The following is a 15,220-nucleotide window of genomic DNA, read 5'->3' as shown; positions in this document are numbered from 1 at the left end:
TTAAGATCTAAGTACACTGCCACACTAGTGCTGTCCTGGCCAGTAAAGATCAGGTTACAATCATTGTCGTTCAGCACTGCAATATATTGCTGAGCTGTCTCGGTTGAGCCATTCCATACTATACAAAGATCGTCTATGTAACAATACCATGAGACGATACAGTTAGACCATTGCTCTTTCTCAGGAGCCTAGGCCTCCTGCTCCTCCCACCAGCCCACGAATAAATTTGCGTAGCTGGGGGCGAAGCAGGAACCCATGGCTGTACCGGAGAGCTGTCTAAATAAGGCATCCTGAAACAAAAAAATGTTATTATGAAGACAGAATGCAATTAACTCCATCAGCATGATGTTATGTTGGGCGTATTTCAAGGGTCTCTTTCCTAAAAAATAATCAATCACCTTCATCCCTTGTACATGCTCAATGCTCGTATAGAGGCTGGTGATATCAAGTGTCAATATACAATAACCTGGATGCCAGTCAATAGATTAAATTTGTTCAATAAAATGAGCAGTGTCACGAATGTATGATTTCAAACCCAAAACAATTTCAAATAGAAAATGGTCTAGAAACTTCGAGAGATTCTCGGTGAGGCTGCCCATAGATGAAATGATAGGGCGCCCTGGTGGCTTGTCCATCCTCTTATGTACCTTAGGTAAATAATAAAAGGTGGGGGTAACCGGATGTATTGTCTTGAGGAAAAGATATTCATCGGTCTCAAGCATTTGTTTGTCACGCCATTTTTTGAGTAAATCATGCAGCTCATCGATACTTGATTGGTATCGTTGTTTAGTGGTTGATTCATAGCAGGTCTCGTCTTGCAATTGGCGCATGGCTTCCTGGACATATTCCTCCCGTGATAATATGACCATGTTGCCACCCTTATCTGAGGGTTTGCAGACTATGGAAGTGTCTGCGGCCAATATTTTCAATGCCGTCCGTTGTTTCTCGGTCAAGTTGTTACTTCGTCCAAATACTTTTTTGTGCATGCGCACGTTCCTTAGGTCCTTGATCACGAGTTCCGAAAAAGTGTCTATCATATCCGTTTGTGTTGGAGGTACAAACTTCGATTTCAATTTGAGACCACTGTTCGGAGCCTCTTGTTCCACCTCCACTGCCCTCAATCTCTCGGTCAGAGTTTCTGTTGGTGTTGGCATTGCCACTGCTGCGCTTTCGTGTCGTAGTTCTTCCAGCAGTTCCAGGGATGTCAAATCATTGACCTTTAAAAGATCAGTGTCTTTGAAGCGTGACCGGATCAATTTGGCTTCATCTATAGTTGGTTTCGTTTTGAAGTATTTATGCAAACGGAGCCTTCTAATGAATTGAAATAGGTCGATTCTGGTCTGAGTATACTCAAGATTGTTGTCCGGGCAGAAGGTTAATCCCAGTTTAAGTACTGATTCTTCTTCAGATGAGAGGGTTCTTGCAGATAGGTTGATGATTGTGAGGTGATCTGTGTGTCCTTCAGATCCTACAATCTTGCTCCTCTTTTGCCCCTTGCCTTGCGCACTGGAGCCTCCGCATTCCCCGCTTTGCCTCTTCCCCTTGCTTTTCCGACCACCCCTTCTGGTTTTCCTCCGTTTTCTGGGGGTTTGTTCTTCCCTCCTCTTAGCCAGTTCATTCGGATTACTTGAAACTCTTGCTGAAAAGGGGTGTCCTTGGTCTGTTTCGGGGTATATCTTATTTCCTCTTCTGATTGCTCTCCCTCTGTGACCTCAGACTCAGATGTTTCCACATGTGCTGGTGCAGCCGCACCAGCCGCTTTGTTATTGCTGATCAGATCTTTCCGCGTTTGATCATACTATTTTTAAAACGTAAGGACTCGCCCCATGGCATAGTACCTTTCGTCCCCATCAAATTTTTCTTGCTTCCGTGTACGGATTTTCACCTCGTATTTCTCCAGTCGTTTCTTCATCTGAGCTCTTAGTTGATCCTGCTGGTCTTAATCATCATTGAGTGCTAGTTCCCTTTCCATAGTTTCAATTTCCTTGAGGACCTTATCCCTGTCACTCCAAGTGAATTGCACCAGGATTTCTAGCATCCCTTCACAGGATTTGGCAATGTGTGCAGCCCATGTATCCAGGAGCAGAGGGTCCGGGTTCTCATAAGCGGGGATTGTAAATATCCGCAGACCCCTCGGCACTCTTTTGACTTCTATATATCCTTGAAGTGATGTACCTTCCCACCACTTGCGGAGCTCACGCTCATATAGTTTTTCAAGTTTCCCATATTGCGTGGCTAATGGGCTGGGAGCTTCAGTTGGTTTTGTCACGGCTGGAGTGGTGATATCAGGATTCTTGTTTTTAAACATTCCAGTCGCCAGATCGCGGCGTTGCAAGATGTTAAACATAGTTCTGATTTGTTGTCGAGCCCCCCGCTCCCGGGTTGCCCTTGTCGTTGCTGTATTTGGAAATAATTCTTGATACCCTCATCAAAGCCAGCTGCCCGTTTAGTGAGGAGCCCAATTGCAGGTTCAATCGACAAATGCGAGCAGAGTATATCACAGCTTACCCTGTTTCAGTCGGGGTGCGCCGAGTACTTCTCTGTCCGTAATGCGGTTGCGGGAACCTCAGGTTATGTGCTCCTCCCAGGATTTCCCCCCACGGGTAGTGGCGGTGCTCAGCGTAAATTCAATCCTCGCTCTCTGCCCCAAGATACGTGGCACTAATATATATACGGGATTATTCCCTCAAATTATTTACAGACTGTTCTGAGCAGCAACTCGGCATATACACACGCCGAAAATATAACATTAAGGCATAATGTTATCCAGTGATGCGCTCCGCGACAGAGAGTCAGCGGCGGAAGCTCTGTTTGATAATCTTCCAACAATCACTGAAGAGCCACGCAATTTTAAAACAACCAATGAAAATAGTGATGTTAAGTCGTTGTTAAAGACACTGGAAAAATTGTTAAGAACTGAACTCTCAAAATGGTGGGAGAAAAAAATCACTTGAAAAATACAGAGACGCCAACCGTGTACCAAGAGGTCTTCGTGTGTTAATTGCCCCCACCTTTGAGAACCTCAACCCTTTAATGTTACAGAAGTGGACGGGGAGCACTCTATAAACCCTTTAATGTTACAGGAGTGGGCGGAGAACAATCTACAAGCCTCAATGAATATGATTCATATTCTCATAAAATATGTTGAGATAGATCGGAATGTGTTGCTATCTGAAATAGAACGTGTTAATGGTCTATTGGATGCCACAGGGGAAAGTGAGTTCATTATGAAAAGCAAAAAAGAGATTGAGGCATGAATTAAAAAAACATGAGTATGTCATTAAAGAGCGGAAGATCTATAAATTTGCGCGGGATCAAAATGATTACGCGACCAGCAGGATATTCACTTTTGTCCGGAAGTACGACAACTATAAACGTCAAGCTTTAACTGGGAATAAAACCCTTAGCAACCAAACCAACAGTGCTACTGCAATATCTATAGCCAAAGGTGACACAAATTCGGTATCATTGACATCCAACAGTGACTCAGAAGAGGGCAGACGAGGACCTTCATTATTGAACCCCATAGGGTTGACGAGCTTTTCCCTGGCAGATGAGCTAAATTTTGTGGGCGAGGACCGCCGGTACTCCTTGCGCCCCCGCAATCCTCAGCACTTGCAAGGAAATCTACCAACAAGCGAAGGCACGAAAGGAGGATCAGGTACAGGCAAGGCTACCTCAAGAGGCAATGCAAGGAGGACTTGGAGAAAATAACAAACGCCACAGAAAATACTGTTATCAACTTGACCAACATAGTACTCTCAAAGGCAGAGGAACAACTCCTTTCTTTGGGACTTACATTCTGCCCCAAAAATCGATTTTCATATAACCAGGCACGCATCGATGTGTTTAAGTTTATCCAGAAGATTAAACTTATAAAATATTTTCAGCTGAACACATTTCAAAAGAAAGCTCTAATTGGAATAACAGATGCGAGTAAGCCAGATGAGGCAATACAAGTTAAGGATATTCCTAACTTACAAACTCTTTATGATCTAGCATTTGTAAATGATTCAGAATATGCTCCTGCTGTCAGCCTAGTTGTAAATGTGAAATTGTCAGCCCCAAGTCCTTTTCCCCCAGTTTCCACCTTCTTGCCTTTAATGCCAAAGGACGCTGTAGATGTCTTCAGCGACAGAGTTATAACTGAGCTTAAAAATCTAAATCGATCAGTGATGTCACAAACACATAAAATGACTTCAGAAACAACCAATATCATCTTTTAATCAAAAAAAACTCCAGAGTATCCCGGATGTGATTATTAAACTTTTGGATAAAGGTGGAAATACAGTCTTATGGTCAAGGGTCGACTACTTGGCTGAGTCAGAGAGACATTTATCCGATTCTTCTAGTTATAGAAAATCATCTAAAGCTGAAATGCGTAAATCTGAGGACAGAACTCGCAAAATAATCCATCAGTGGCAGAGAATGGACTGATAACAAAAGAGGAGATGAAGTTTCTAAATGTGGAATATCCGATCACTTCGGTCCTCTATTTTTTACAAAATGTCCACAAGAAGATCACCCTGGTTCCTGGGTGGCCGATCATCTCAGCTCAGGACAGCATGAATGAAAAACTTCCAAAATATGTAGAATTTTTCTTGGAGACTCATGTGACTAGTTTGCCATCTTATCTTAAGGATACTACAGATTTTTTAAACAAAATCAGCAGTGTGACGTGGAGCTCTGATTATTTACTAGTTGTAATGGATATTGAATCCTTTTCCACAAGTATCAACCACTGTCAAGGAATCAATGCTACCAGATACTTTTTAGGGAATTGTGATCTAAGCCTTAGAGATCATAACAATATGCTATTGGAGATTATTGAGATATGCCTCAACACTAACTTTTTCCAATTCCAGAATGAGATCTTCCAGCAGGTGCGTGGAGTGGCGATGGGTTCATGCTTCTCCCCCAGTTATTCATGTTTACATGTTGGCTGGTGGGAGAAGCATGTGCTCAGAACCACTCACCACCACAATACACTACTGGCGTTACATTGATGATGTTTGCCTTGTCTGGAAGGGGTCAAGGGAAAAAGCTCTAGCATTCATTAATGACATCAATGTGAATGATTTAAACTTGATATTCACTGCATCCATTGATGCTTTTTCTGTTGAATTTTTGGATGTTTCAGTATATGTCGAAGCAGGCTCCTTTCACACCAGGCTACATCTGAAATCCACGGCAGGGAATTTGATTCTCCATGCCCATAGTTCACATCCGAGGCACTTAATAAAAAGCATTCCACATGGAGAATTTATCCGTAATCATCGTATCTGTAGTTGTGACACAGTTTCCGACAAAGGTCAGTTGGAAGACTACCATCGATTTCTGAGCAGAGGCTATAGTAAGAATACACTTGATAAAGCCCTGATTAAAGCAAATGGCAGACAAAGGGATGAGTTACTTCAGCCTAGTTTTAGACAGAACAATAGTGAAGTTATTGCTAGCAATAAGGAGTGTCCAATTTGACTAATAATAAATTTTTGCACTCAGGAGCAGTCTATTCGCAGAATTATTTATTCTGAATGGCCCATTATTAAATCTGATAACTTCTTGGGTCTATTATGCCGAGTCAACCAGCTATTACCTTCAGAAGGGCACCTTCCATGTGGGTGCCCTGGATAAATCCATGCCAGAGGTGATACCTAAAAAATCTTGGTTAATGAAAACAGGTTTTTTTAAGTGGTCCTCATGCCGTGCTGCAACTTCGCTAAGAACAGCATTCACTATAAAACAGCATTTAGTGAGAAAGAAATTGCTATTCAGGAACATTTAACATGCTGTTCCAAATATGTAATATATAAGCTGAAGTGCACATGCAATTTAGAATATATTGGTAGCACCAAGCTCCCCGTACATAAGCGCATCCTCCAGCATGTAAGGGCCATTATTAATTCTGATCACAACTATCCGGTGGCCAGACAGTTCAAGTCCTTGCATGAAAACAAACTTAAGGACTTGGAATATACAGTTTTAGGCTTTGTTCCTAACCCCGGAAGGGGAGGAAATCGAGAAGAGCTTTTAAGACAAAATGAAACGCAATTCATTTTAGCTCTCAATACCAGAGTCCCAAATGGCCTGAATATGAATGAGGACCTCCATAATTTTCTGTAGTAACTTTTCTTACAACCATTTGATAATTTACTGAGGGATATGTTTGTCAATTTTTCTTTTATGACAATCTTTTTATATCTTTATTGATTTTTTGAATGAGCTCGATTCAGTGTAAGCTGGTATATTTGTACTTAAGGATTGCTTAGGCTTAAGCAATCTAGAATGCTTCTTCCTGCTGCTATTATAATGATTTGCTTTCTGCACAACTATTTACTTTTTTGCACAGCACTTTTTGCACTTTACAGACTGTTGCACTTTCAGCTTTGTCCAATGCTTCCATATTTTTAATGTGGAAATAGGGCAGGTTTTAATTCTATATTAGTGTAAAATATACATGCATTAATTCCATTAGTATGAACTCATTGTGCCATTTATATAAATGCTTTATAATTAGTTACATTGTATATCGTGCATTTGCACCTTAAAATGGCAACTATCCTTTGTGATTACTTTCAGAGTTAGACATATGCTGCTAAGTAGCGATAGGAATTTCTGCACTGATTGATTGTATATACTACTTTGCCCTTCTCATTAACAATAGTTGGATGTTTACAAGGAAGTCCATAAGAATAGGAGTTGATACTGGTAGGCACTAGCCAGGACTGATTACTTTGAATGATCCACATGTTTTCATTATGAGCCACTAGGCGATAACCCTTACTGTGAATTGTTTATTTTGCATTATGCTTCTGAACTTGGTTTAATCTGCACTGGCTATTAGGTTGCTTTGTGACTCTACATGCACTATGTATTTATTTGTTGAATTTCTGTGGATCATATACTCTTGACTTTAGGAAATGTACTGCATCACGATATTCATGTAGTATGTGACACAGTCTGTTGTTTATGTTTATTTATGCACTATTTGCCAATCGTTCTATTTTCCAAGGCTGGTTGTGCTTTTAACACACTTTAAAAACATCTTACCTATCTGGACGCATCATGTGATCAAGCTCCTTCGTGGAGCGAAACACGTCATGGAGGACACTTATCTATCTATCTACATGCCGAAATAAGGACTGCACTGAGAAATCCACGGCAGGGAATTTGATTCTCCTTGCCCATAGTTCACATCCGAGGCACTTCTGTAGAGGTCAGTGCCTGAGTGGTTTCGCCGTGTATTGGGCGGTCAGGAAGTTTTTGCAGATATATATATATATATATATATGTATATATATATATATATATATTAAACCACAAAGATCTCCGCTGCTGCACCACTTGTCCTGGGTGCTATCGTCACAGTGGTGAGCCGCAATACATTTCTCCACAGCGGCACAATGCTAGCAACATAGGAAACACAATGACATTGAGAAAGGCGTTCAATGCTAAAACGCGGGGGGGGGGTCCGACAATAAAGAATTGTACGAGAGACTGACCCATGAGGCGTCCTATGTTGCTAACATTGTGCCACTGTGGAGAAATAGATATATATGTATATTGTGTGGCCAATCCAGTTGATCTTTTTGCTTGAGACTCTCATTTTAATGTGGACAGAGAGGTTAAATTGCTTTATCACAAGAACTTGCTGAATAAAATTGCATTATATGACTAATACAATGACCACGTTGAAGTTACAATCTGCAAAGCTGTAAAGAAACTTTAATTTTCCCTAAGCAATAGGCTGTACTGCTCAGCAGCATATTATTAAGAGGGGGTAGAGGGTCCTGGCATGGAGTAGCCTAGACGTTTGCCATGGCTGTGTGTTGTTGTTTTCCTGGTCAGCTACAGCAGGAAAGACAGCCCACTGGCTGCCGTCCCTCGGCTACCTTCCGTAACATGCTTATTTTCCTGTCACTCCATTGATGACTGCCAACTCTTTCATTGGCTCTTTCATAGCAATATTGTTGTCTGTAAGACTCATTTTTCAAAGGTGATTCAAATGCATCATAAATATACAAAACAAAAACATCTAAGCTCTCAATGTGTTGCAAAAAGACTACTGCTGTTTCTAAGCAGCTATAGTGATTTCATTTCATAATTTTGACTTTTCATATTTTTGATTTCACAGCATTTCAGGGAACACCTCGACAAACTATTTGCAAAAGGAATTGGAATGCTGGACATTGCATTGAATGAAGCTTTTGACCTACTTAGTGATGTAAGTATTTGCTAGTATTTGGATTGTATGACCTCATACTATTCAAGTGTGTGATGTCTGAATTCCTCAGGTAAATATTTTCTGCAGAGCTTCAGCCACACAAAACTTTGACAGGCTTATTTTCCATCCCCTGCACAGTAAGATTGCACCACATCTGTGAATTGTATTGCAGCAGTTGTATAGTACTTCATGCCTGTGACAATCCCGGAAAGTGCTCTAATTCACCATGGTACCCAGATGCCTTTTTTGTGGTCTGGGGTTAGAAAGTGGCTGAATAGGAATGACCTATATGATAGATGTTAGTTGAATTAGGTGAGGCTCAAAGAAATGCTCCATAAAATGTCCTGCGTATGTTGCAGTACATATGCGGTAAGTGCTGAGGCAACGGTGAAAGAAGGTGCAACCTTTCATAATTACTAGCCACTTTCATAGATATTAGTTATTGACTTCTGTTAATAGAGAAGGGAAGAAAAACATCTTTGGTGCTTTTTCAAACTGAAGGGTATGTTTATGCAAATTTTTGTTGTGATTGGCCAATTATTATAAAGATAGGGTGCAGATAGGTGGTGTCTATTTACCCGACCGCTAGGTAACTAGTGACATTTTTCTGCTATTTGCTCAGCCGCAGGCAAAATTCTAGTAATGTGTTACTACTTGGCCGGCACCCAAGAAAATAGCAGAGAAAATTCACTATTTATCTAGCCGCTGGATGAATAATAGAGATTCTGCACAGTTTGGCCAATGGCCATGAAAATAAGTAAAACCTCAGTATTTACCCAATCATGAGTTAAATAGTAGACATTCTGCACTTTCCATCTTATGGCCGTACAAATAGCAGGAAAACTTAAATATTTACTCCGCTGCTGACTAAATAGTATAGAATTTGCACTGTCTGGCTGGCATCTGTGCAAATATCAGAAAAAACTCACTTTTTACCCAGCCGCTTGCTAAACAACATAGATTCTGAGAGCCACGTAACAGCAGAAAAACTTAACTGTTTACCCAGTTGCTTGTTAATTACTGGAGATTCTGCACCGTTCATCCACAAGCTTTGCAAATAGCAGGAAGACTTTACCAGCTGAATAGTAGAGATTCTGTGCTGTTCAGCTGCCAACCGTGCATTAGCAGTAACACTTCACGATTTATCCGGCTGCTGGCTAAGCATTAGAGAGTCTGCACAATTCAGTCGGCAGCCATGCAAGTAGCAGAACACAGGGGCGTAGCTAGAGCTCGTGGCGCCCGGGGCTATCCCTCAGATTGCCGCCCCTGGCGAGAGGGGTGCTGGGGAAAAAGGACGGCGAGCACTTGAAAGAGGTCCGAGAGACGCATGGCATCGCTGCTATTAGTTACTTCGATCATGCAAATTACATGCACATACATGACACGGTCCAAGACTACACAGTTGAATACACCGGTGACCAACAGTACAAAAAGACAACACACACACTGCATGATCTATCTGCATGTGACATCCATCAGAGAGCTGCATGAACAATTACAACACGAAAGGAGTGCATACCACATATTAGCCCTACATGAAGTTAGAATTTTTGAAATCCTGTTTTCTGCTGCTAACGTTTTGAGAAATTTCAATTTTATACTGTCTGAAAATTTCCCAAGGTAATTTTGTCTTTGCCTTCCTTATGAGTTTGCATTAAATTCTGCTATGTGCGGTAGCTCCTGCAACCACACTTATTGGACTTTTTGGAATGAAAACCATGTTCCCTTGATAAATGCTTTCAGGCCAAACCTACTGATATCTATCAGGGGAAAATCGGAAGATGTCATTTAGGTGCAGTAAGCAGCAAGATCTGGACGTTGGTCCTCATTACTGGGGGAATAACAACTCGTAATGAAGGGTATAGCTACAACAAAACAAAAAATAAATAAAAATCCTTCCTTTCTACTCCTCCACTATCCTTTTTCAATCCAAATAACAGAATAACATGTCCACTACTCAAATACATTTCTTATTCCATTATACTAATTCACCACTAATCCTTTATGGGTTCCGGAGTAGCATGCTACTCGCCAAAAAAGCACATTAACATCTTAACAGGGGTAGCAAGCGCTATATAAATGCAAACCTTTTTACCTCTTCTACCCCTTCGGTATCCTTCTTAAAAGAAATAATTGACTAACATATCCACCACTCAAATTATTAAAAATGACTTGCATATTTAACTATACTAATTCACCACTAACACTGTATGGGTTCCACAGTAGTGTGTTACTCCCCGAAAAACACTTCAACCCCCCCATCAGAGGTAGCAAATTCTATATAAATGCAATCATAAACAACAATGGACCAGTTCAGAAGATGAACACGCTGCTCAGTGACGCCTCCAAACATGTACATTCACCCAACTTTGTGTAACGAAACAGCGGTTATCCTTATGCCGTCTGTTCAGGAGGGACCTGGATCACCTGCTAGTTAATAAAAAAACAATTGAGTCTGTGAGCTCTGCCTCCCGTGGTCTATCCGACCCTCCAGTGTGAAATGACCAAACATAAGTAGGAAAGGAAAAAAGGTGAAAAACGATTGTCAGTGCTTCAGGGGAATCACACCATGGGAGTGTGCAGACTGGTACTCGTCTGCATCTTCAGGTTCTCATCATCAGCGACTGCCAACCCATAACAAAAATTGTGATAAAGTAAGAAAAAGAAAAAAGACAGTGCAAAGTGTCTGAGTCTCCATACCTCCACTTTCATTCTCAATCCACATAATCTGACTAACATATTCACCACTCACCTTACTTTCAACTTTTCACTATGCTAATTCACCACTATTCCTTTCTGGGTTCCGAAGTAACGTGCCACTCACCAAAAAAGCGCTTTAACACCCCATCAAGGGTAGCAAGCGCTATATAAAGGCAAACCTTTTTCCCTTTCTCCTATCCCTCGACTATCCTTCTCAATCCAAATAACTGACTAACATATACACACCACTCAAATTTCTTTAAATTTTTCACTATACTAGTTCACCACTAATGGGTTCTGGAGTAGCGTGCCACTCGTTGAAAAAGCGACTTGATGCCTTGTTATGGGTAGTGAGTGATATATAAATGCAATTACAATACAATACAAAAAATTATTGCAAAAGTGCCATCAATACCCTCAAGCAACGAGGCAAGGGGAAATCATGCAACCAAATTTAAACCCATTCTTCCAAACTCCCGACCTCCACAAAGAACATAGGTCCATATCAGTGTCAAAGGCAATATTGAAGCTACATGAAATCAACCACATCTCGCCCACATAAATATGTTAGATGCACGGTTTTTACATGTTTATGCTTTTAATTAACTAATAAAGTAGTTACTTGAACTGTTCATTGACATGACTGGATAACATGGATGCGCTGTCCTGGGACTCTGGAAAAAACCACACAGAGACACACACACAGCACACAGAGACACACACACCACACAGACACACACAGACGCACACCACACACAGACACGCACAAAACACACACAATAAGAAACACAAACACACACTACACACATACACTCACACACAGAGGATGGAAGCCCTATTGTGCAGGGTTTCTAATAACTTTGCATTGAACTAATTTTATACATGACTAAGACAACTTAGAAAGATGATTAGGCGTTTCCTGCTGAAGTCATTTTGAAGGAGACAGCATAATGCTACACCATCCAGAACAAAAGTAGGCCTCAACACCGCAGCAAAATGGCACACAACAAACATGTTCAGTAATATTCTTGCCACACAATACCACCTCCAGAATCTTGCTTTCGTTCGTGATACAGTCAAAAATGTTCTGGGGCCTTGTTACATTAAGGGAGCTCTAGGGCTGGATCAGTAAACATTGTTGTCTGGCATCATTATTTGTGTGCCTGTTAGTAACTTAATGCAGTGCTTAACATGAGCAACCGTTTTCATCGTAATATCTATGAAAGTGGATTTGTGGCTGAGCCTAGGTGATGAGCTACCCGTCTGAAAATGTTTAGCTAGCACTTACTGCTCTCTTTCTTACCTCACTCTATGGCAGGCAGGGGTTGGTTCTAACTTTGTTCACTTCAGCAAAGCAAATCACCCAGCAGCAGCACTGCCACTGCCCCAGCCAGGTCAGAATTGACTCCTCGCGAGAGCGCGTAGCAGTGAAGCACGTGACGCGTCACTACTACGTCTCATCGCGAGGTCTGGCTAAAGAGAGTCCCAGGGCCGTCATTGGTAGCGTTTGCGCGCTATAAGATTGACGGCCCTGGAACGGACCAACAACAAACAAGCAAGCTCAAACAACGCGGGACGTCGTGGCGGCATTTTCGGCAGCACTGCAGGCGCACTGACTGACTCAGACTGGCGCAGCAGTTACAACAAAACAGCAAGGAGGCAGGACAGGTGCGCGCTGCTGTTAACTGCCTGGGCCGCGTGCGTGGCACTGGCCGCGCGGCCGCCCCCAAAAGAGTCCCTATTTACCTGTTTGATGCCTAAATGGTAGAGATTCTGCATTGACTACTTCAACTTCTATCCACCCCTGTTAGACCGGGGTAACGGCTGGGCCGAACCCAAACCTCTGCCTCTTCCAGTTCTCCTTGCTACTTGCTTAATCAACACCCTCGTCTTCAACTCCTTTGACTTTTTCACCACCTTCTCTTTCTCCTCATTCTTCCTATGCTCGTAGTACTGCACCATACTCAATATTACTGATGGTAAGGAGGTGCTCCAAGTACTTGCCGAAGCCTGCAACCTAGTCCCAATCTCGGCAAGCAAGTTATTAACAAACCTACTGACAAACAACTGGACACCACCCTCCAACGACAGATCCTGGCCACTGAAGTCTAGAAACACCACTTTAAACCTAGTAAAGAAATCAGACACACTCTCATCCTTCTTCTGACGACATGCAGTCAACTTGTCCCAAACCACTTGTCTCGGCGGGATAAGGGAATGCATATGAGTGATAATGCGACCCGGCAAGGCTAATAACTCCCCCTTTACCTGTTTGATGCCTAAATGGTAGAGATTCTGCATTGACTACTTCAACTTCTATCCACAGGTATGCAGCCAATACAAGCACACTGTGTAGGGAAGCTGTATCTACTCTCATGTCACTTCATGCAAAATGCATCCCACCGGTCCATGCACTAAGACTTTTATTACACAAGGAGTGTTACTACTACACATTTTGGGATAGATTTACTAAGGGTTTACGTTGCCCTTGCGTCATGCAAGGTGACACAGTGCATTGCAAGCTCTTAAATGGTAATTACTAAGCCCCACACAGCCACACAGCCACCTTGAATGGCTCTGCGTGGCTTAGTAATTTCTGTCTTGCGTTAACCTGTGTTGAGAAGGTGTTCCAATGATGGAGCATTGGCATTCCCATGCATCCACTCAAGGGTTTAATGCAATCCCATGTTTACTCACCTTAGTAAATCTGGGATCGCATCAAAATGGAACGACTTCCAAAGAGAGGCACAACAAGGAGAAATGTTTATATTACTCCTCGTTGTTTCCTCTTGCTATGCATGCTGGATTCTTCAGCACACACAGAAAGGGAAAAATGCTTTAAAGGATTGTTTTTGTACTGGAAGTTGCCATTTCCTGCATAAAAACAATCCTACTTGTGATGCAGGCAGCCTTGCAACAGCGTGCACGGGTGCCTGCATTGGAACTAGGTAACACACAGTGCTCAAGCAGAGGAAGAGAGCAGAAATGCACCATATTTTAGCAGACATGGTGCATTTCTGCTTTCTCCCTGTCATGCAATGCTGCACAACAAGTTGCCTTACATGACATCTTAATATATCTGGACCTTTCTACATATCCACCTCATAAACACACACATGGAATGTCAGTGCAAAGATCAGGTAATCACACAACATTCCTCTTTCACCAAGTGAGACAATCTATCTGGAGCCTCCACCACCCCTCTTCTGTTCATCAGAGCCTTCTTATTATCATGAGATTCCCTTTATAAATTGCCATATCCATTTGACCCCTTTGTTAGGCAATACCTATTTTTCCTGACTTCAGCCATCTGAGTTTCTCAAACGTTTTTGTCATCCTTCACAGCAGACTCATTTTCACCCATCCACCTTTAAACTCCTCTGCCATATTTTAATCCCTATGCCCTCAGATCCACCCTTAGACTACTAACTCAGTATCAGATCATGTCTAATAGAGCAGGGTGTAACAGTCTTGGCTTTTTATTTACTTTTCATGCTCTGATTTTCAGCAAATACTTGCCATTTCTGTTTGTGGGCTGAAGAGGGGCGATTTCTAGTTATTGGCATTAGAAAGCAGGAATAAGAACCATTCATAAAAGGTATATCTAATACATGTGGCCTAGACTCACATAGGGGTTCTCCTGCTCTTCCTCCGTCACTTTTCAGTCATTCTGTGCCTTTAGGCATTGGTCCTACTCATAGTCCTGTTCCAAGTCCTAATTTTCTGGGTTGTTTTGGTTCTTCTGATCCTAATCCTGACCCTTATCCAACTAGTACTGAACACACTGGTTTCCAGAATGAGTTTATCTTGGTTGTAATCCTTCCTGACCCTAGTCTTCCTCGTCCTGCTCCTGGCTCAACATTGCTTTAGCCCTTCCTTGGCCTCCTGATCCTGGTGCTACTGATCCTCATACTTATCCTGCTGGCCTGCTGGGTCCTTATCCATATAGCCCTGTTGTCCCTGTTCTCCTTGGGCTGACACTCCTAGTCTTCCTGGTTTGGGTCATACTTATTCTCCTTGCCATTATTGTGTGGGCATGCTCAGCCCACCCCTACATTGCCAGAACAAGATAATAAAGTCTCCACTATGATGATGCAAGACATATAGGATATTATGTTGATCGATTAGGGCATTTTTGAATATTAAAGATGTCAGAAATACAGGTGCCTTGTTTTCTTCCCTGCTTAGAATTGTAAAGGCCCTACGGGATAGCGCCAACAAAGCATTTAGCCTCCACTGCTAAAAGGAGGGTCTGTTAGGTTTGAAAAACCCCATTCACATTGTATACTTGTTTTG

General features: G+C 42.0%; 1 protein-coding gene across 1 annotated transcript in view; it reads left to right on the top strand.

Annotated features, from left to right (window-relative positions):
* CACNA2D3 (calcium voltage-gated channel auxiliary subunit alpha2delta 3) overlaps positions 1–15,220 on the top strand; it is a 2,522,256-nt gene that overhangs the window by 1,126,428 nt on the left and 1,380,608 nt on the right. The window contains exon 10 of the mRNA XM_078662383.1: positions 8,135–8,224. Coding sequence (XP_078518509.1) covers positions 8,135–8,224 — 90 coding nt within the window. The remainder of the gene's footprint in view (positions 1–8,134; positions 8,225–15,220) is intronic.

Source organism: Lissotriton helveticus, chromosome 9, assembly GCF_964261635.1.
Source record: "Lissotriton helveticus chromosome 9, aLisHel1.1, whole genome shotgun sequence".
NCBI lineage: Eukaryota > Metazoa > Chordata > Amphibia > Caudata > Salamandridae > Lissotriton > Lissotriton helveticus.
This window is presented reverse-complemented; position numbering and strand designations above follow the sequence as displayed.